General features: G+C 72.8%; 2 protein-coding genes across 5 annotated transcripts; both read right to left on the reverse strand.

The window, feature by feature from the left end:
- Positions 1–1,247: 1,247 nt before the first annotated feature.
- On the reverse strand, positions 1,248–7,231 carry HAUS4 (HAUS augmin like complex subunit 4). The gene is made up of 10 exons (XM_039498752.1): positions 7,101–7,231; positions 5,500–5,560; positions 5,289–5,431; positions 5,083–5,214; positions 4,164–4,304; positions 3,986–4,082; positions 2,492–2,637; positions 2,278–2,408; positions 1,810–1,902; positions 1,248–1,472 (listed from the first exon to the last, which is right to left on the reverse strand). Exons 2-10 carry the CDS (start codon positions 5,552–5,554, stop codon positions 1,289–1,291), a joined length of 1,122 nt encoding a protein of 373 aa, XP_039354686.1. The 5' UTR covers positions 5,555–5,560; positions 7,101–7,231; the 3' UTR covers positions 1,248–1,288.
- Positions 7,232–8,740: 1,509 nt separating this feature from the next.
- On the reverse strand, positions 8,741–19,136 carry C13H14orf93 (chromosome 13 C14orf93 homolog). 4 transcript variants are annotated; one of them, XM_039497210.1, is made up of 7 exons: positions 19,079–19,136; positions 12,346–12,916; positions 11,769–12,026; positions 11,629–11,690; positions 11,251–11,354; positions 9,930–10,042; positions 8,741–9,759 (listed from the first exon to the last, which is right to left on the reverse strand). In XM_039497210.1, the coding sequence occupies exons 2-7, from the start codon at positions 12,817–12,819 to the stop codon at positions 9,352–9,354; spliced, it is 1,419 nt and encodes a 472-aa protein (XP_039353144.1). In that variant the 5' UTR covers positions 12,820–12,916; positions 19,079–19,136; the 3' UTR covers positions 8,741–9,351. The 4 variants fall into 4 exon arrangements, with proteins under 4 accessions (XP_039353144.1, XP_039353143.1, XP_039353142.1 ...); XM_039497209.1 differs by lacking the exon at positions 19,079–19,136 and having other exon boundaries at positions 12,478–13,127; XM_039497208.1 differs by lacking the exon at positions 19,079–19,136 and having other exon boundaries at positions 11,769–11,939; positions 12,346–13,127.
- Positions 19,137–19,610: the final 474 nt, after the last annotated feature.

Genomic DNA, 19,610 nt, shown 5'->3' on the forward strand with positions numbered 1-19,610 from the left:
CTGGGCTGGCGCGGGGCCACAGGGGGCTGAGGGCAGGACTCCTGGGTTCTGGGCTGGCGCGGGGGCGGCCACGGGGAGCTGGGGGCAGGACTCCTGGGTTCTGGGCTGGCGTGGGCCACAGGGGGCTGAGGGCAGGATTCCTGGGTTCTGGGCTGGCGTGGGCCACAGGGGGCTGAGGGCAGGACTCCTGGGTTCTGGGCTGGCGCGGGGCCACAGGGGGCTGAGGGCAGGACTCCTGGGTTCTGGGCTGGCGCGGGGCCACAGGGGGCTGGGGGCAGGACTCCTGGGTTCTGGGCTGGCGCGGGGAGGGGTGCCGGGGGGCAGGACTCCAGGGTTCTGGGCTGGCGCAGGGAGGGGCGCCGGGGAGCTGGGGGCAGGACTCCTGGGTTCTGGGCTGGCGCGGGGAGGGGCGCCGGGGGGCAGGACTCCTGGGTTCTGGGCTGGCGCGGGGGCGGCCACGGGGAGCGGGGGGCAGGACTCCTGGGTTCTGGGCTGGCGCGGGGAGGGGCGCCGGGGGGCAGGACTCCTGGGTTCTGGGCTGGCCGGGGAGGGCCGCGGGTGGGGTGGGGGCAGGACTCCTGGGTTCTGGGCTGGCGCGGGGCCACAGGGGGCTGAGGGCAGGACTCCTGGGTTCTGGGCGGGCGCGGGGCAGGACTCCTGGGTTCTGGGCTGGCGCAGGGAGGGGCGCCGGGGGGCAGGACTCCTGGGTTCTGGGCTGGCGCAGGGAGGGGCGCCGGGGGGCAGGACTCCTGGGTTCTGGGCTGGCGCGGGCCACAGGGGGATGAGGGCAGGACTCCTGGGTTCTGGGCTGGCGCGGGGGCGGCCACGGGGAGCTGGGGCAGGACTCCTGGGTTCTGGGCTGGCGCGGGGCCACAGGGGGCTGAGGGCAGGACTCCTGGGTTCTGGGCTGGCGCGGGGAGGGGCGCCGGGGGGCAGGACTCCTGGGTTCTGGGCTGGCGCGGGGAGGGCCACAGGGGGCTGAGGGCAGGACTCCTGGGTTCTGGGCTGGCGCGGGGAGGGGCGTCGGAGGGCAGGACTCCTGGGTTCTGGGCTGGCACGGGGGGCCACGGGGGCTGGGGCAGGAGTCCTGGGTTCTGGGCTGGCGCGGGGAGGGGCGCGGGGGGCTGAGGGCAGGACTCCTGGGTTCTGGGCTGGCGCGGGGAGGGGCGCCGGGGGGCAGGACTCCTGGGTTCTGGGCTGGCGCGGGGAGGGCCGCGGGGCCAGGAAGGACGCCAGGGGCACCGAGCCAGGGGATCCAGGGCCACGTTTATTTGCCCCCGCGCCCCCGTCAGTGGCAGCCCTTGTTGAATTCGTGCAGGGCCCAGCGCTTGTTCTCGATGCCCCCGCACAGCTGGGCGTACTCCTGCACCAGCCCCTCGAACTCGGGGCCCAGGCTCTCGTAGGTGGCCAGGATCTTCTGCGCCGTGGCCAGCTCCTGCTCCTGCTGCTGCACGGCTCCCTGCAGGCCGGCCCTGGGGAGAGGGGGAGGGGCGGTGAGCCCTGCGGGCCGGCCCTGGGAGGGCGCGGGCGCTGAGCCCCGGCCGGCCCCAGGGGCGGGCGCTGAGCCCCGGCCGGCCCAAGGGGCGGGCGCTGAGCCCCGGCCGGCCCAAGGGGGGCGGGGCAGTGAGCCCCGGGCCGGCCCCGGGAGGGGGCGGGCACTGAGCCCTCGGGCCGGCCCTGGGGAGAGGGGTGGGCGGTGAGGCCCGCGGGCCGGCCCTGGGAGGGGGCCCTGGGAGGGGGCAGGGCGGTGAGCCCCGGGCCGGCCCTGGGAGGGCGGGTCCGGGGGCGGGCGCTGAGCCCCGGGCCGGCCCTGGGAGGCGCCGGGGCCCCTGCACCTGAGGCGCGATGCACCTCCACACTCTCCGCGAGTAGGTGTCCAGCAGCAGGCTCAGCTCCTCCAGCCTGTGGGGACAGCGAGCCCTGAGCCCCTGGGCCCCGTGACGAGCACCGGCCCTGCCCCGTCAGCGCCGAGCCCCCGCTGAGCACCGGCCCAGCCCCCGTCAGCACCGAGCCCCCGCTGAGCACCGGCCCAGCCCCAGCGCCGAGCCCCCGCTGAGCACCGGCCCAGCCCCGTCAGCGCCGAGCCCCCGCTGAGCACCGGTCCTGCCCCGTCAGCGCCGAGCCCCCGCTGAGCACCGGTCCTGCCCCCTGTCAGCGCCGAGCCCCCGCCAGTGCCGGTCCTGCCCCGTCAGCGCCGAGCCCCCGCTGAGCACCGGTCCTGCCCCGTCAGCGCCGAGCCCCCGCTGAGCACCGGCCCCCGCCCCGCCCGCCCGCCACCGGATCTTGAGGAACATGGCGCTGCACTTCACCTCCAGGTAGTGGGTGTTGAGCTGGTCCAGCTGGGCCTGCGCCCCGAGCCGGTGCTCCAGAGCCAGGCGCCGCAGCAGGCCCAGGCACCGCAGGAGAACCTGGGGGAGAGCGGCGGTGAGAGGGGGCGGCCCCGGCCGAGCCCCGCCCCACCCTGCCCCACCCCGCCCGGCCCGGCCCGTACCTGGGGGTAGGCGGCTCGCTGCCTCTCCAAGAGCCCCATCAGCTCCCGGCGCCGGCTCCGGGCCGCCTGCAGGCGCCGCTGCTCCGCTGCCAGTCCCTCCGCCAGGGGCCACAGCATGGCACAGCGCGCCGAGTCCCCCGCGCCGTCTGGGGGCACAGGGGGCAGAGCTGAGACCCCCTCACCCCCTGCCCCCCACCCCCAGCCAGTGCCTCCCCCAGGGGCCACAGCATGGCACAGCGCGCCGAGTCCCCCGCGCCGTCTGGGGGCACAGGGGGCAGAGCTGACACCCCCTCACCCCCTGCCAGTGCCTCCGCCAGGGGCCACAGCATGGCACAGCGCGCCGCCTCCCCCGCGCTGTCTGGGGGCACAGGGGGCAGAGCTGAGACCCCTGCCCCTGCCCCCACCCCGTGCCCCTGCCAGTGCCTCCCCCAGGGGGCAGAGCATGGCACAGCGCCGACTCCCCCGCGCCGTCTGGGGGCACAAGGGGCAGAGCTGAGACCCTCACCCCTGCCCCCACCCCTGCCAGTCCCTCCGCCAGGGGGCAGAGCATGGCACAGCGCGCCGCCTCCCCCGCGCTGTCTGGGGGCACAGGGGGCAGAGCTGAGACCCCCTGCCCCCTGCCCCGTGCCCCCTGCCAGTCCCTCCGCCAGGGGGCAGAGCATGGCATAGCGCGCCGACTCTCCCGCGCTGTCTGGGGGCACAGGGGACAGAGCTGAGACCCCCTGCCCCCCACCCCCTGCCAGTGCCTCCGCCAGGGGCCAGAGCATGGCACAGCGCCGCCTCCCCCGCGCCGTCTGGGGGCACAGGGGGCAGAGCTGAGACCCCTGCCCCACCCCTGCCAGTCCTCTGCCAGGGGCCAGAGCATGGCACAGCGCGCCGACTCCCCCGCGCCGTCTGGGGGCACAGGGGGCAGAGCTGAGACCCCTCACCCCTGCCCCCACCCCTGCCAGTCCCTCCGCCAGGGGCAGAGCACGGCACAGCGCCGCCTCCCGCGCCGCCTGGGGCCCAGGGGCAGAGCAGGGCACAGCGCCGCCTCCCGCGCCGCCTGGGGCCCAGGGGCAGAGCAGGGCACAGCGCCGCCTCCCCCGCGCCGTCCGGGGGCCCGGGGGGCAGAGCGGGGCACAGCGCCGACTACCCCGCGCCGGCCGGGGGCCCAGGGGCAGCACGGCACAGCGCCGCCTCAAGGCTGTCCGGGGGCCTAGGGGCAGAGCAGGGCACAGCGCCGCCTCCCAGCTGTCCGGGGCCTAGGGGCAGAGCAGGGCACAGCGCCGCCTCCCGCGCTGTCCGGGGCCCAGGGGCCAGAGCAGGGCACAGCGCCGCCTCCCCCGCGCCGTCCGGGGGCCCAGGGGGCAGAGCAGGGCACAGCGCCGCCTCCCCCGCGCCGTCCGGGGGCCCAGGGGGCAGAGCAGGGCACAGCGCCGCCTCCCCCGCGCCTTCGGGGGGCCCAGGGGGCAGAGCCGACCCCTCCCCGCTCTCCGGCCCCCATCCACTCACCGCTGTCGGGCCGGTGGTAGCTGAGCAGGGCCAGCGCCTTGCGCCGCAGCCGCTCCTCTATCTCCTGGGGGAGGTGCTGCCGCAGCAGCGCCAGGTCCTGCGGGGGGGGAGACAGAGAGAGGGCTCAGCGCCCGGACGCCAGGGTCCCTCCCGCTCCCTGCCCATGGGGCTGGGTTACCTGGCTCGGGGGCAGCAGCTCCAGCAGGTCAGGGGCCCCCAGGCCCAGCAGGGGGGGGCGGTCACCATGCAGGGAAGGACCCGGCTCCAGGATGCGGCTCAGCTCCCCCAGCAGCAGCCGCTGCTCCAGCGTCTCCAGGAACTATGGGGGAGGAACCGGGGGTCAGAGAATGTGGGGCCACCACTGCCCTGTGCCCACCCCCAGCTAACCTCTGCCCCACCCCATGACCCCCAGCCCTTCCCCACGCCCCTAGTTCCCAAGGACGTCCCTACCCCCTTTGCCTTCTCCCCACCCCTCAGCCCCCAATCCCGCCCCATCACCTGAGCCCCCAATCCCTCCCCCGATCCCCAATCCCTCCACCCCTCAGCCCCAATTCCTCCCCATCACCTGAGCTCCCCAAACCCTCCCCTCTCCAATCCCTCCCTCCCCTGAGCCCCCAATCCCTCCCCATCACCTGAGCTCCCCAAACCCTCCACCCTCAGCCCCCAATCCCTCCCTGAGCCCCCAATCCCTCCCCATCACCTGAGCTCCCAAACCCTCCCCATCTCTCCAATCCCTCCCATCACCTGAGCTCCCAAACCTCCACCCTCAGCCCCCAATCCCTCCCTCCTGAGCCCCCAAACCCTCCCCTCTCCCCAATCCCTCCCCTTCCCTGAGCCCCCAACCCCTCCCCTGAGCCCCAATCCCTCACCCCTTCCTGTCCCCTCTCTCCAATCCCTCCCTTCCCTGAGCCCCCAACCCCTCCCCTAACCCCTCCCCTTCCCTGAGTCCCCAAACCCTCCCACTCTCCCCAATCCCTCCCCATCCCCTGAGCCCCCAAGCCCCTCCCTCATGTCCCCTTCCCCTGAGCCCAAATCCCAGCCCAGCCCCCACGCCCTGCCCTATTGTCTCTGTGCCCCCACATTCCCCCCCAACTCACCTTCCTGTGCTCCAGGGAAGGGCTGGCGTCCCCCCTGCCGGCCCTCTGCTCTATCAGCGCCTCCTGCAGGAGCCGGTGCAGGGCCTCCCAGCGCAGCCAGGCCGCCCGACGCAGCTGCAGCTCCTTCCCCGCCTGCAGGGGTTGAGAAGGGGGTGAGCGGGGTGCAGCAGGGCAGCCACCCTCCCTCGGGGCGTCCCCACACGTACCTGCTCCAGCTGGCGGGCCAGGGGGGTGCTGAGCCCACTGGGGTCCAGGTAGGGGGTCAGGCCAAGCAGCAGGTTGGCCAACCCAGGATGGGCACTCGTGTCCTCCTCTGTCAGCTGGCACAGGGGCAGGCGGGCACCGCCAGCTGTGGGGAGACACAGTGAGGGGGAGCGAGGGGCACCCCCCGCCCAGCCTGGCCCCTCCCCCACTTACCTGGTCCCAGCAGCTCCACGCCCATGTCCCCTGGCACCCTGGCTGGCGCAGCCATCACCCGCTGCAAGAGACGCGAGGGCTCAGCGGGGCCTCATGCCGGCCCCTGTCCTGGGTGCCCCCGGACGCACCAGTCAGACGGGGGGGGCGCCCAGCCTAGGCCCACCTGGGCCCCCGCCGAACCAGGCAACACCTGTGGGGCCGCACAGGGCGCCCCACATCCAGGGCTGGGGGTGGCCCATGCCCAGCTCCCACTGCTGAGGTGTAGGATCCCCAAAGGTCTTCCACGGACACCCCCTGCCTAGAGCACCAGGGCACGTCCCTCCGGGGCAGCACCTCGCCTCCCGGGCACGCCTCCCAGCCCATCCAGACCCCGGGCGTCGCCCCTCCCAGCCCATCCAGACCCCGGCGTCGCCCTCCCAGCCCATCCAGACTCCCGGGCGTCGCCTCCCCAGCCCATCCAGACTCCCCGGGCGTCGCCCCTCCCAGCCCATCCAGACTCCCGGGCGTCGCCCCTCCCCAGCCCATCCAGACTCCCGGGCGTCGCCCTCCCCAGCCCATCCAGACTCCCCGGCGTCGCCCTCCCCAGCCCATCCAGACTCCCCGGGCGTCGCCCTCCCCAGCCCCTTCCGGGCCCCTCCCCGGGCGTCGCCCTCCCCAGCCCCTTCCGCCTCCCTCCCGGGCGTCGCCCTCCCCAGCCCCTTCCGGGCCCCTCCCGGGCGTCGCCCCTCCCCAGCCCCTTCCGGGCCCCTCCCCGGGCGTCGCCCCTCCCCAGCCCCTTCCGGGCCCCTCCCGGGCGTCGCCCTCCCCAGCCCCTTCCGGGCCCCTCCCGGGCGTCGCCCTCCCCAGCCCCTTCCGGGCTCCCGGGCGTCGCCCTCCCAGCCCATCCAGACTCACCCCGCCCGGGCGTCGCCCCGCCCCAGCCCTCCTGGCCCCCGGCGTCGCCCCGCCCCCAGCCCTCCCGGCCCCCGGCGTCGCCCCGCCCCCAGCCCTCCTGGCCCCCGGCGTCGCCCCGCCCCCAGCCCCTTCCGGGCCCCTCCCGGGCGTCGCCCTCCCCAGCCCCTTCCGGGCCCCTCCCCGGGCGTCGCCCTCCCCCAGCCCCTTCCGGGCCCCTCCCCGGCGTCGCCCTCCCCCAGCCCCTTCGGGCCCCTCCCCGGGCGTCGCCCTCCCCAGCCCCTTCCGGGCCCCTCCCGGGCGTCGCCCCTCCCCAGCCCTTCCGGGCCCCTCCCCGGGCGTCGCCCCTCCCAGCCCCTTCCGGGCTCCCCGGGCGTCGCCCTCCCCAGCCCATCCAGACTCACCCCCGCCGGGCGTCGCCCGCCCCAGCCCCTCCCGGGCCCCCGGCGTCGCCCGCCCCAGCCCTCCCGGCCCCCGGCGTCGCCCCGCCCCAGCCCCTCCGGGCCCCCGGCGTCGCCCCGCCCCAGCCCTCCCGGGCCCCCGGGGTCGCCCCGCCCCCAGCCCCACCCCGGCCCCCCCCGGCGTCGCCCCGCCCCCCGCCCCTTGCACCCTCCTGGTGGGGTCGGACCGCGGTGAGAACAGGCCCCAGGGGCGGCCCCAGGCACCAGCCCGCGGCTCCCCCCCCTCCCCCCGCCTGGGCGGCAAAGTACCTGGAGCCGCCTCGGTTCCCGCCTTTTCTCGCGTCCGCGCTGCGCCCCGCGGGGTGAGGCGCGCGGCGAGCTCCGGAGGGCGGGGCGGGAGCCGGGAGCCAAGGGGGGCGCCGGGGGCGGGGCGGGGAGCCGGGAGCCACTGGGTGCGCCGGGGGCGGGGCGGGGAGCCGGGAGCCAATGGGAGCGCCGGGGAGCCGGGAGCCAATGGGAGCGCCGGGGCGGGGGAACAGGGCAGGGAGGGGCTGAGGGGCGGGGGAACAGGGCAGGAGGGGCTGAGGGGCGGGGAACAGGGCAGGAGGGGCTGAGGGGGGGGGAACAGGGCAGGAGGGGCTGAGGGGGCGGGGGAACACGGCAGGGGAGGGGCTGAGGGGCGGGGGCAGAGGAGGGGCTGAGGGGGTGGGGGAACAGGGCAGGAGGGGCTGAGGGGGCGGGGGAACAGAACAGGAGGGGCTGAGGGGGCGGGGAACAGGGCAGGGAGGGGCTGAGGGGGGGGGAACAGGGCAGGAGGGGCTGAGGGGGCGGGGAACAGGGCAGGGAGGGGCTGAGGGGGGCGGGGAACAGAACAGGAGGGGCTGAGGGGCGGGGGAACACGGCAGGGGAGGGGCTGAGGGGGCGGGGAACAGGACAGGGAGGGGCTGAGGGGGCTGGGGAACAGGGCAGGGAGGAGCTGAGGGGGCGGGGAACAGGGCAGGGCAGGGAGGGGCTGAGGGGGCAGGGGGAACACGGCAGGGAGGGGCTGAGGGGCAGGGGGCAGAGGAGGGGCTGAGGGGGTGGGGAACAGGGCAGGGGCGGGGCGAGGGACTGAGGGGGGCGGGGAACAGGGCAGGAGGGACTGAGGGGCGGGGAACAGGGCAGGAGGGGCTGAGGGGCGGGGGCAGGGCAGGAGGGGCTGAGGGGGCGGGGGAACAGGGCAGGGCAGGGAGGGGCTGCGGGGGCGGGGGAACAGGGCAGGGAGGGGCTGAGAGGGGCGGGGGAACACGGCAGGGGAGGGACTGAGGGGGGCGGGGGAACAGGGCAGGGAGGGGCGGAGGGGGCGGGGGGGCAGGGCAGGCCGGGGCTGAGGGGGGCGGGGGAACACGGCAGGGCAGGGAGGGGCTGAGGGGGGCGGGGGAACACCGCAGGGGAGGGGCTAACTCAGGGCTCCTCCCCCCCACCGCATGGTACTTGCTGCCCCCTTCCTCTCTCTGCCCCCTACTGAGGGCCCTGCCAGGGCTGCCCCATGACCCTCACCCTGCCCTTCCCCCAGCCAGCCAATGGGCCCTGCCCCTCCCCGAGCGGGGGGTTTCCCAGGCAATGGCGGGGGCAGAGGGAGGCCTGTTTAGTACCAGAAATATAGTCAAATGTATGATTTGCATATGCTAATTTTGCACAGGCAGGGTATTCTGGGAGCGGAGAAGTGGGGGCAGAATGGGCAACCCCAGTGTCTGCCAGGTGAAGGGCCCAGCCTGGCCTCAGACCCCCTTGAACACCCCCTCCCCGATCCCCCAACCCTGCCGGGAGAGAACCCAGGCATCCTTACTCCCACCCCCATCACCTCTCCCCTCCCCCAGCGCAGAGAACCCAGGCGTCCTGGCACAGAGAAGCAGTAGAGACCGCAGCGAAAGGAGATACTGAGGCAGGGTGTGAGAGTGAAAAGGCCTCGTATTTCAGGGGACTCCCCCCTTGTCACTGCCCCCCCCCCAGTCCCAGTCCCTTGGGGGACACCAGCATTTCTGGCTCCCCCCCGTCGTTCATCCTCCTCCACCATGAGATCAGGCCCAGTGGGGCTGGGGATGGTCTGTTCCCTTTCCCCACAGTGGCCATCTTGTGTGCAGGGCGGCCATCTTGGATGTGGAGCAGCCACCTTGGCTCCCCCTTTTTGTCCCCCAAGTTCTCATCTGTCTCCACCCTGAGGTTGGGGGAGGGGCATTCCACAGCCCTGACCCCCCAATCTGCAGTGGCCATCTTGGCTCACTTATCCTTCCCCAGGGGCCCTGGCAGCACTGAGGTGCAGCTCCCGCCCCCTCACAGCCTACTGGTGGTATCTTGCTGGGAGGCAACCATGCTGAATGTGGGGCAGCCATCTTGGATGCATGGCAGCCATCTTTGCTCACTCATCTCTCTCCACCTTGTTGCCCCATTTCCTGTCCCCATTCCCCCAGAGTCCTCCAGCAGCCATCTTGGGTCCATCAGCGTTCTCCACCTTGAGCCCACGTCGGGAGGGTCGCTGGCCCCTGTGGCGGCCATCTTGGGTGTGGGCAGCTGTCCCGGCTCACTCATCCTTCTCCACCTTGATCTCGAGGAAGGGGCGGAGGTCAGGGCAGAAGGCCTTGTGGGGTGGGGGGAAAGGGGCAGAGCTGGAGTCCCCCCCCTCCTCAGGCTCCTGGAAGCAGGGGTCGTAGAGGTGGGGGGGCAGGAGCTGGGCCTCGGCGGAGGGCAGGCGCTCGGAGGGTGGCCCGTAGACCCGGTTGGCCTTGGCGCCGTGCTTGGCGTTGATGTCCAGGCGGTAGCAGAGCTGGGTGAGGGGGGCAGCACGGAAGCGGGGGGACCGAGCCACCCACACCCCCGGCTCGCTCGGGCTGTCCTCCTCGTCCGACATGAGCTCCTCCGTCACGCCCCGCCACAGGCGCTGCTCCTCGGGGCCCAGCAGCCGTGCCACGCCCGCCCGGTTGGCAAAGAGCTGGGGGGCGAGACGGGGGGTCAGCCTCACCGCGCTGCCAGGGGCCCCGGTCACGCACGGCCCCACCCCCTGCACCTCCATAACCCCCATCCACAGGCTGTGCACGACCCCCACCCCTCCTCACATGCACCCCCCGGCCCGGCCGGACCCCACCATGCCAGGCCCCTCACCCGGTAGCGCCGGCTCCGCAGTTTCTTCTCCTCCTTTTCCTTCAGCCCCTTGAAGGGGTTCAGGGAGTTGCGATACTCACGCCGCTTGGTCAGGAAGTACGCCACGCAGGCACCTGGGCACGACAGGCTCGGTCGGCAGCACGCCACGGGCACCGAGGGGGCAGGAGTCGGGCGGGAAGGCGCCGAGGGGCACTGAGGGGGCAGGGGTCGGGCGGGAAGGCGCCGAGGGGCACAGAGGGGGCAGGGTCGGGCGGGAAGGCGCCGAGGGGCAGGGTCGGGCGGGAAGGCGCCGAGGGGCACAGAGGGGCAGGGGTCGGGCGCTGAGGGGCACAGAGGGGGCAGGGTCGGGCGCCGAGGGGCACAGGGGGCAGGGGCCGGGCGCCGAGGGGCACAGGGGGCAGGGTCGGGCGGGAAGGCGCCAAGGGGCACAGGGGGCAGGGGTCGGGCGGAAGGCGCCAAGGGGCACCGAGGGGCAGGGTCGGGCGCCGAGGCACCGAGGGGGCAGGGTCGGGCGCCGAGGGGCACGGGGGCAGGGTCGGGCGGGAAGGCGCTGAGGGGCACAGAGGGGGCAGGGTCGGGCGCCGAGGGGCACAGAGGGGGCAGGGGTCAGGCGGGAAGGCGCCGAGGCACAGAGGGGCAGGGTCGGGCGCTGAGGGGCACAGAGGGGCACAGGGGGCAGGGGTCGGGCGGGAAGGCGCCGAGGGGCACAGGGGGGGCAGGGGTCGGGCGGGCAGGCGCCGGGGGGCAGAGAGGGGGCAGGGGTCGGCCGGGAAGGCGCCGAGGCACAGGGGTCAGGGTCGGGCGGGAAGGCGCCGAGGGGCACAGGGGGCAGGGTCGGGCGGGAAGGCGCCGAGGGGCACAGAGGGGGCAGGGGCAGGCGGGAAGGCGCCGAGGGCACAGAGGGGGCAGGGGCAGGCGGGAAGGCGCCGAGGGGCACAGAGGGGGCAGGGGTCGGGCGGGAAGGCGCCGAGGGGCACAGAGGCGGCAGGGGGCGGGCGGCGAGGGGCACAGAGGGGGCAGGGGTCGGGCGCCGAGGGGCACAGGGGGGCAGGGATCAGGCGGGAAGGCGCCGAGGCACAGAGGGGCTGGGGTCGGGCGGGAAGGCGCCGAGGGGCAAAGAGGGGGCAGGGGTCGGGCGGGAACGCGCCGAGGGGCCCAGAGGGGGCAGGGGTCGGGCGGGAAGGCGCCGAGGGGCACAGAGGGGGCAGGGGTCGGGCGCCGAGGGGCACAGAGGGGGCAGGGGTCGGGCGCCGAGGGGCACAGGGGGGCAGGCGGGAAGGCGCCCAGGGGCGTGGGGGGCAGGGTGTAAACACACGCTCACCCTTGAGTTCCTTGTCGGTGTAGTTGTGCTGACTCATCGCCAGTTCGTGCCTCAGTTTCTCCAACAGGAATTTCACCACCCCAATGTTCCAGGAAGACTTGATGCTGCCAAGGGGGCAGAAGAGGGGGCGAGAGTCAGAGCAGGGCCCTGCACCCCCCTGCCCCTCAGCTCTAGAGCTTAGAGAGTGGGGCTGGGAGCCAGGACTCCTGGGTTCTATCCCAGCTCTGGGAGTGGAGGGGGTCAAATGGTTAGAGAGGAGGGGGAGGGTAATGCCAGGACTCCTGGGTTCTCTCCGTGCCTCTAGGAGGGCAGGTGGGTCTAGTGGTTAGAGCGGGGGGGGAGGGGCATGCCAGGACTCCTTTGGGGGGAGGGACTCACCTCTCCGAGCCGTTGAATCTCCTCTGGTTGGTGATGTGGTTGTGGACGTTATGGACAAGTTTCTGTGGGGCAGACAGTGAGTCACTGGGGTGAGGGATCCCCAGGCTGCCCCCCCCATCATCCCGGCAGCCCCCACTCACCGACAGCACCAGGTCCCTCTTGCGCCGGGCGTTCTTGGGCCCATTGCCCCGGCTGCGGCAGGGGCTGCTGCTGAACCCCAGTGAGAAACGGGGCTCCCCGGGGCCGCCATCCTCTAGGGCAGTGCAGGGGGGCGGCTCCTCAGAGCCTGAGGGCGACAGCTCCCCCACAGGCTGGGGGGAAGGGGAGGGGGTGGTGTGAAAATCTGGGACCACCACTCGCTGATGGGGGACCTCCAGGGGGGGCAGCTCCTCCAGCACCTTGGGGAGTGGGGGAGAAATGCATCAGCCCTGACGATGCCCCTCACTGCTGACCCACAGCCCCCTGGGAGTCCCCCATAGCCCCGTGGCACCCCTCACTCTTGACCTGCAGCACCCCGGGATTCGCCCCAGCCCTGCTGGTGCCCCTCACTCCCAACCCCCAACCCCCTGATCTCTGGCATTGCCCTTCAAGCCCCAGGCGCCAAGTGGGAGTTGGCGTGACTCCCATCATGCATCACTGCCGAGCGGCTCTTCGACAGAAGCCAGCTGTTCCCAGGCAGAGGGGGCTCAGCGAGGGGGGGGGCTGTGGCTCACACACCCCACCCAGTCCCGAGGCTCCCGGCTGCAGCGGGGAGAAGCCCAGACGTCCGGGCGGCCCTGCCGCTGCCCCTAGCTGCCTCAGCTCCTCGATCACCACTTGGACGCTGCTCCCCAAGCCTTCAGCCTCCACCTCCTGCTCCTGGGCCGCCGGCGGGGGGGGGCTGGCCTTGCCGCTTCGCAGCCCCCCCACCTCCTCCTCCAGCCGCCGCAGGGCCTGGTTGTTGGCCTTGGCCAGGGCCAGGGCGGCCTCGGCCAGCCCCACGGCCTTGTCCAGGCGCTGGTAGATGACGTGCAGCAGCTGCTCGGAGCTCTGCACCGCCAGCCCGTGTCCCGAGACGCTGATGGGGGCGCAGGGGGGCGGGGGGGCCCCGCCCGCCCCCTCCGCCCCCGGCTCCCGCTTGCAGGCGCAGCAGCAGCCTGTGGCCTCCTGGGTGCCGGGAGGGGAGAAGAGGATGGTGGCGCTGAAGGACATGGCGGCCCCAAGGGATTGTGGGAGCTTCCCACTCAGCACCCCTGGCGCGGGCACACCCACGGGTGGCTCCCAGAGCCCATGGCACTCCTGGTCGGGGCTGAGGGGAGGGGAGGTCAAGGAAAATACAACCTTGGGGGGGGGGATTGGCATGACCCGGGGGGGTGGCTGCAAGTTGGGGTTTGGTGTGACCAGGGGGGCGATTGTGAGAGCGGGGTTGGCATGACAGGGGGATGGCTGGCGGGGGAGTTGGTGTGACCCGGGATGGAGCCAGGGGGTTGGCGTGACCCGGGATGGGGGCAGGGGGTTGGCGTGACCCGGGATGGGGGCAGGGGTCGGCGTGACCCGGGATGGGGGCAGGGGATTAGCGTGAGCCAGGATGGGGGCAGGGGTTGGCGTGACCCGGGATGGGGGCAGGGGTTGGCATGAGCCAGGATGGGGGCAGGGGTTGGCGTGACCCGGGATGGGGGCAGGGGGTTGGCGTGACCCGGGATGGGGGCAGGGGTCGGCGTGACCTGGGATGGGGGAAGGGGGTGGCGTGACCCGGGATGGGGAAGGGGTTGGCGTGACCCGGGATGGGGAAGGGATTAGCGTGAGCCAGGATGGGGGCAGGGGTTGGCGTGACCCGGGATGGGGGCAGGGGGTCGACGTGACCCGGGATGGGGGGAAGGGCGTCGGCCTGACCCAGGATGGGGGCAGGGGATTAGCGTGAGCCAGGATGGGGGCAGGGGGTTGGCGTGACCCGGGATGGGGGCAGGGGGTCGGCGTGACCCGGGATGGGGGCAGGGTTAGGGTTAGGGTTAGGGTGGGTGGGTTGGCGTGATGCTGGGGTGGGTGGGTTGGCGTGACACAGGGCAGGGAGGGTTGGCATGACGTGGGGTGGGTGGGTTGGCGTGACAGGGCAGGGAGGGTTGTCATGACGTGGGGTGGGTGGGTTGGCGTGACACAGGGCAGGGGGGGTTGGCATGACGTGGGGTGGGTGGGTTGGCGTGACACAGGGCAGGGGTTGGCATGACACGGGGTTGGCATGGCGTGGGGTGGGTGGGTTGGTGTGACACAGGGCCGGGGTTGGCGTGGCGTGGGGTGGGTGGGTTGGCGTGACACAGGGGCGGAGGATTGGCGTGATGCTGGGGTGGGTGGGTTGGCGTGACACAGGGCAGGGGTTGGCATGACGTGGGGCCGGGGTTGGCATGACGTCGGGCCGGGGCATTGGCATGACGTGGGGCTGGGGTTGGCGAGGCACGGGGTTGGCGTGACATGGGGCAGGGAGGGTTGGCGTGACACAGGGCTGGGGTTGGCGTGACAGGGGTGGGTGGGTTGGCGTGACACAGGGCTGGGGTTGGCGTGACGTGGGGCCGGGGTTGGCGTGACACGGGTCAGGAGGGCTGGCGTGACGTGGGCCGGGGTTGGCGAGGCACGGGGGGGTTGGCGTGACATGGGGCAGGGAGGGTTGGCGTGACACAGGGCCAGGGGGGTTGGCGTGACGTGGGGTGGGTGGGTTGGCGTGACACGGGGCAGGGAGGGTTGGCGTGACGTGGGGCCGGGGGGGGTTGCGTGGGGTGGGTGGGTTGGCGTGACACGGGGCAGGGAGGGTTGGCATGACGTGGGGCCAGGGGGGGTTGGCGAGGCACAGGGCAGGGAGGGTTGGCGTGACGTGGGGTGGGTGGGTTGGCGTGGCACGGGGCAGGGAGGATTGGCATGACGTGCGGCCGGGGTTGGCGTGATGTGGGGCCGGGGTTGGCGTGATGTGGGGCCGGGGTTGGCGTGACGTGGGGTGGGTTGGTTGGCGTGACACGGGGCAGGGAGGGTTGGCGTGACGTGGGGCCGGGGGGTTGGCGTGACGTGGGGCAGGGAGGGTTGGTGTGACACAGGGCAGGGAGGGTTGGCATGACGTGGGGCCGGGGGGGTTGGCGAGGCACGGGGCAGGGAGGTTTGGCGTGACGGGGGGCCGGGGTTGGCGTGGCGTGGGGCAGGAGGGTTGGCGTGACACAGGGCCGAGGTTGGCGTGACACGGGGCAGGGAGGTTGGTATGGCGTGGGGCCGGGGTTGGCATGACGTGGGGCCGGGGTTGGCGAGGCACGGGTCAGGAAGGTTGTCGTGGCGTGCGGCCGGGGTTGGCGAGGCACGGGGTTGGCATGGCGTGGGGCGGGGTTGGCGTGACACGGGGCCGGGGTTGGCGTGGCGTGGGGTGGGGGTTGGCGTGACATGGGGTGGGTGGGTTGGCGTGACACAGGGCCGGGGTTGGCGTGACGTGGGGTGGGGTTGGCGTGACACAGGGCGGGGTTGGCATGGCGTGGGGTGGGGTTGGCGTGACACAGGGCCGGGGTTGGCGTGACACAGGGCCGGGGTTGGCGTGACACGGGGCAGGGAGGTTGGCGTGGCGTGGGGCCGGGGTTGGCGTGGCGTGGGGCAGGGAGGTTGGTGTGACACAGGGCCGGGGTTGGCGAGGCACGGGTCAGGAGGGTTGGCGTGGCGTGCGGCCGGGGTTGGCGAGGCACGGGGTTGGCATGACGTGGGGCTGGGGTTGGCGTGACACGGGGCCGGGGTTGGCATGACGTGGGGTGGGTGGGTTGGCGTGACACAGGGCCGGGGTTGGCGTGGCGTGGGGTGGGTGGGTTGGCGTGACACAGGGCCGGGGTTGGCGTGGCGTGGGGTGGGTGGGTTGGCGTGACACAGGGCCGGGGTTGGCGTGACGTGGGGTGGGTGGGTTGGCGTGACACGGGGTTGGCGTGACGTGGGGTGGGTGGGTTGGCGTGACACAGGGCCGGGGTTGGCATGACGTGGGGTGGGTGGGTTGGCGTGACACAGGGCCGGGGTTGGCATGACATGGGGTGGGTGGGTTGGCGTGACACAGGGGTTGGCGTGACACAGGGCCGGGGTTGGCATGACGTGGGGTGGGTGGGTTGGCTTGACACAGGGCCGGGGTTGGCGTGACGTGGGGTGGGTGGGTTGGCGTGACACAGGGCCGGGGTTGGCATGGCGTGGGGTGGGTGGGTTGGCGTGACACGGGGTTGGCGTGGCGTGGGGTGGGTGGGTTGGCGTGACACAGGGCTGGGGTTGGCATGACGTGGGGTGGGTGGGTTGGCGTGACACAGGGCCGGGGTTGGCATGACGTGGGGTGGGTTGGCGTGACACGGGGTTGGCGTGACACAGGGCCGGGGTTGGCATGACGTGGGGTGGGTGGGTTGGCGTGACACAGGGCCGGGGTTGGCGTGGCGTGGGGTGGGTGGGTTGGCGTGACACAGGGCCGGGGTTGGCGTGACGTGGGGTGGGGTTGGCGTGACACAGGGCCGGGGTTGGCATGACGTGGGTTGGGGGGGTTGGCTTGACATGGGGGGTTGGCATGACGTGGGTTGGGGGGGTTGGCTTGACACGGGGGGTTGGCATGACGTGGGGCCGGGGGGGGGTTGGCGTGATGCAGGCTGATGGGCTCGGAACAGCGGTTTGTGTGACAAGCCCGGGAGTCCCCCGGGATCCTCATTACCATAAATGCTAACGATGCCCCGCCCCGTCCAGGCCGTTGGTTGTTTACTTGGGGCCCAACGGTTTAGAATCCCGGCCTGGCCAACGTTCCACTCCGTGTGTGCAGCGCGCGAGCGGCGGCAGTGTGTGTGTGGGGGGGCGACGTGAGGAGGGAGCGAGCGCCGCGGCCGTGTACAAAGCGCCGAGCCCCTCGCCACCAACGCTCTCATTGGCTAGCGCGGCAAAAGCCCGAAGGAGCCGATTGGCTGAGATCCGGCAGTCGCTGAGCCAGGGCAGAAGAGAGGGGGGGTCAAGGAGCAGAGAGGGGAGAAGGGGTCCCTCAGGGGGGACTTTGAAGTTGGGCCCTTTTCATGGCCACCCCGTAGCCATCTTGGATTTCAGGGCTCCTCCCCACCAAACAGATGATCTCCAGACCTGGGTGACACCTATCACCTCCTGTTGGGTCACGCTACCCTCTATCACGGCCACACCAGTCTGGGTCACGCCAACCCCCCCACACCTCCTGTCAGGTCACGCCACCCTCTGTCACGGCCACACCAGTCTGGGTCACGCCAACCCCCCCACACCTCCTGTCAGGTCACGCCACCCTCTCTCACGGCCACAGCAGTCTGGGTCACGCCAACCCCCCCACACCTCCTGTCAGGTCACGCCACCCTCTGTCACGGCCACACCAGTCTGGGTCACGCCAACCCCCCCACACCTCCTGTCAGGTCACGCCACCCTCTGTCACGGCCACTCCAGTCTGGGTCACGCCAACCCCCCCACACCTCCTGTCAGGTCACGCCACCCTCTGTCACGGCCACACCAGTCTGGGTCACGCCAACCCCCCCACATCTCCTGTCAGGTCACGCCACCCTCTGTCACGGCCACACCAGTCTGGGTCACGCCAACCCCCCCCAGACCTCCTGTCAGGTCATGCTAACCTCTGTCATGGCCGCCCCCCGGCCTTCCTCCCCATCCATCCTCCCTACGTGTTTGGCCCTCCTCCATTGCGGCCTCTCTGTCCATCCCTCCCCATGCATGGCCAGTGGTGCTGGAACATTTTTAATAGTGGGGGTGCTGAAAACCACTGTGCCTGCCCCCCAAGCTGAGGCTGGGAGCGGGGCTGCAGCACCCCCACCCCCCTAGTTCCTGGGCCTCTGCACATGGCCCCTGTCCATCGCGCCCTTGCCATGCCGGCCTTCTCCACCCCTTCCCACGCCGGCCTTCTCCACGCCTCCCCTTCCCGTCCACCCCTCGCCACGCGGGGCCTTCTACCCCCCTCCCCTCCCCCTCCCCACGCCGGCCTTCTCCCCCTCCTTCCCGTCCACCTCCCCACGTGGGGCCTTCTCCCCCTCCTTCCCGTCCACCCCTTCCCACGCCGGCCTTCTCCCCCCCCTTCCCGTCCCCCCTCCCCACGGCCTTCTCCCCCTCCTTCCCGTCCACCTCCCCACGCGGGGCCTTCTCCCCCTCCCTTCCCGTCCACCTCGCCACGCGGGCCTTCTCCCCCTCCCTTCCCGTCCACCCCTCGCCACGCGGCCTTCTCCCCTCCTCCGTCCATCCCTCCCCACGCGGGGCCTTCTCCACCCCTCCCTTCCATCCCCCCTCCCCTTCCCTCCTCCCCTCGCCCTGCCTCCCTCACCCCTTCCCTCCCCGTCCCCTCCCCACGCCGGCCTTCTCCCCCTCCTTCCCGTCCACCTCGCCACACAGGGCCTTCTCCCCTCCCTTCCCGTCCCCTCGCCACACAGGGCCTTCTCCCCCTCCTTCCCGTCCACCTCCCCAGGCGGGGCCTTCTCCCCCTCCCTTCCTGTCCATCCCCCTCCTTCCCTCCTACCCTTCGCCCTGCCTCCTCACCCCTTCCTCCCTGTCCCCGCCTCCCCATGCCAGCCTTCTCCCCCTCCTTCCCGTCCATCCCCCTCCCTTCCCTCCTACCCCTCGCCCTACCTCCTCACCCCTTCCTCCCCGTCCATCCCTCCCCACACCGCCTTCTCCCCTCCCCATCCCCCTCCCCACGCCGGCCTTCTCCCCTCCTCCTTCCCGTCCCCCTCCCCACGCGGCCTTCTCCACCCCTCTCCTTCCCGTCCCCTCCCCACGCCGGCCTTCTCCACCCCTCCCTTCCATCCCCCTCCCTTCCCTCCTACCCCTCGCCCTACCTCCCTCACCCCTCCTTCCATCCCCTCCCCTTCCCTCCTACCCCTCGCCCTACCTCCCTCACCCCTCCCTTCCATCCCCTCCCCTTCCCTCCTCCTACCCCTCGCCCTACCTCGCTCACCCCTTCCCTCCCCGTCCATCCCTCCCCACGCCAGCCTTCTCCCCCTCCTTCCCATCCCCTCCCCACCCGGCCTTCTCGCCCCTCCTTCCCGTCCCCCTCCCCACGCCGGCCTTCTCCACCCTCCTCCTTCCCCACGCCGGCCTTCTCCCCCTCCCTTCCCGTCCACCCCTCCCCACGCCAGCCTTCTCCTCCACGTTCTCCACCCCTGTGAGCGTGTACATCTCTCCTCCTTTCTGTCCTCCCATCCCCAAGAGCTGTGCAATCAAATCCCACCCCGAGATATCTATCTACCCCTCCAGCCCCATCTATCTGTCGCCCTCAAACCCCCTCCCTATCCAGCCCCCCACATCTATTCCCCTCCCCCTCTAGCTCCCCCACCCCTCCGCGTCCCATGTACCTATCGCCCCCTCTCCATTGCACACGTCCCTGCCCCAGCCCGCCCGTCTGCACGTGTGCCCAGGCCAGGCAGCGCAGGGGGGCTGGGTGGGGGGCCAGGCCCGGCCCCCCAGGGCCCCGGGTAAAGGATACAGGAAGGTCGCGGGCGGCTCTTTGTATTCGTGTGTGTGCACGAGGGGGGGACGTGGGCCGCTTGCCCCCCCCACCTGCTCTGATTGGCCGGGGCGCTGCACACGCCCGCCCAGCTCCCCCCCAGCTGCACACGCCCACCCACAGCACGCACTGATCCCACTCCCTCCCCCCCTCCCCCCTCCCACCTGCACACGCCTGCCCAGCTCCCCCAGCTGCACACGCCCACCCACAGCACACACTGATCCCACTCCCTCCCCTCCCCCTCCCACCTGCACACGCCTGCCCAGCTCCCCCAGCTGCACACGCCCACCCACAGCACGCACTGATCCCACTCCCTCCCCACCTCACCAGCTGCACACGCCGGCCCTGCTCCCCCCAGCTGCACACGCCCACCCACAGCACGCACTGATCCCACTTCCTCCCCCCCCACCTCACCAGCTGCACACGCCTGCCCAGCTCCCCCCCAGCTGCACACGCCCACCCACAGCACGCACTGATCCCACTCCCTCCCCACCTCACCAGCTGCACACGC

Source organism: Mauremys reevesii, linkage group 13 (assembly GCF_016161935.1).
Source record: "Mauremys reevesii isolate NIE-2019 linkage group 13, ASM1616193v1, whole genome shotgun sequence".
NCBI classification, from domain to species: domain Eukaryota; kingdom Metazoa; phylum Chordata; order Testudines; family Geoemydidae; genus Mauremys; species Mauremys reevesii.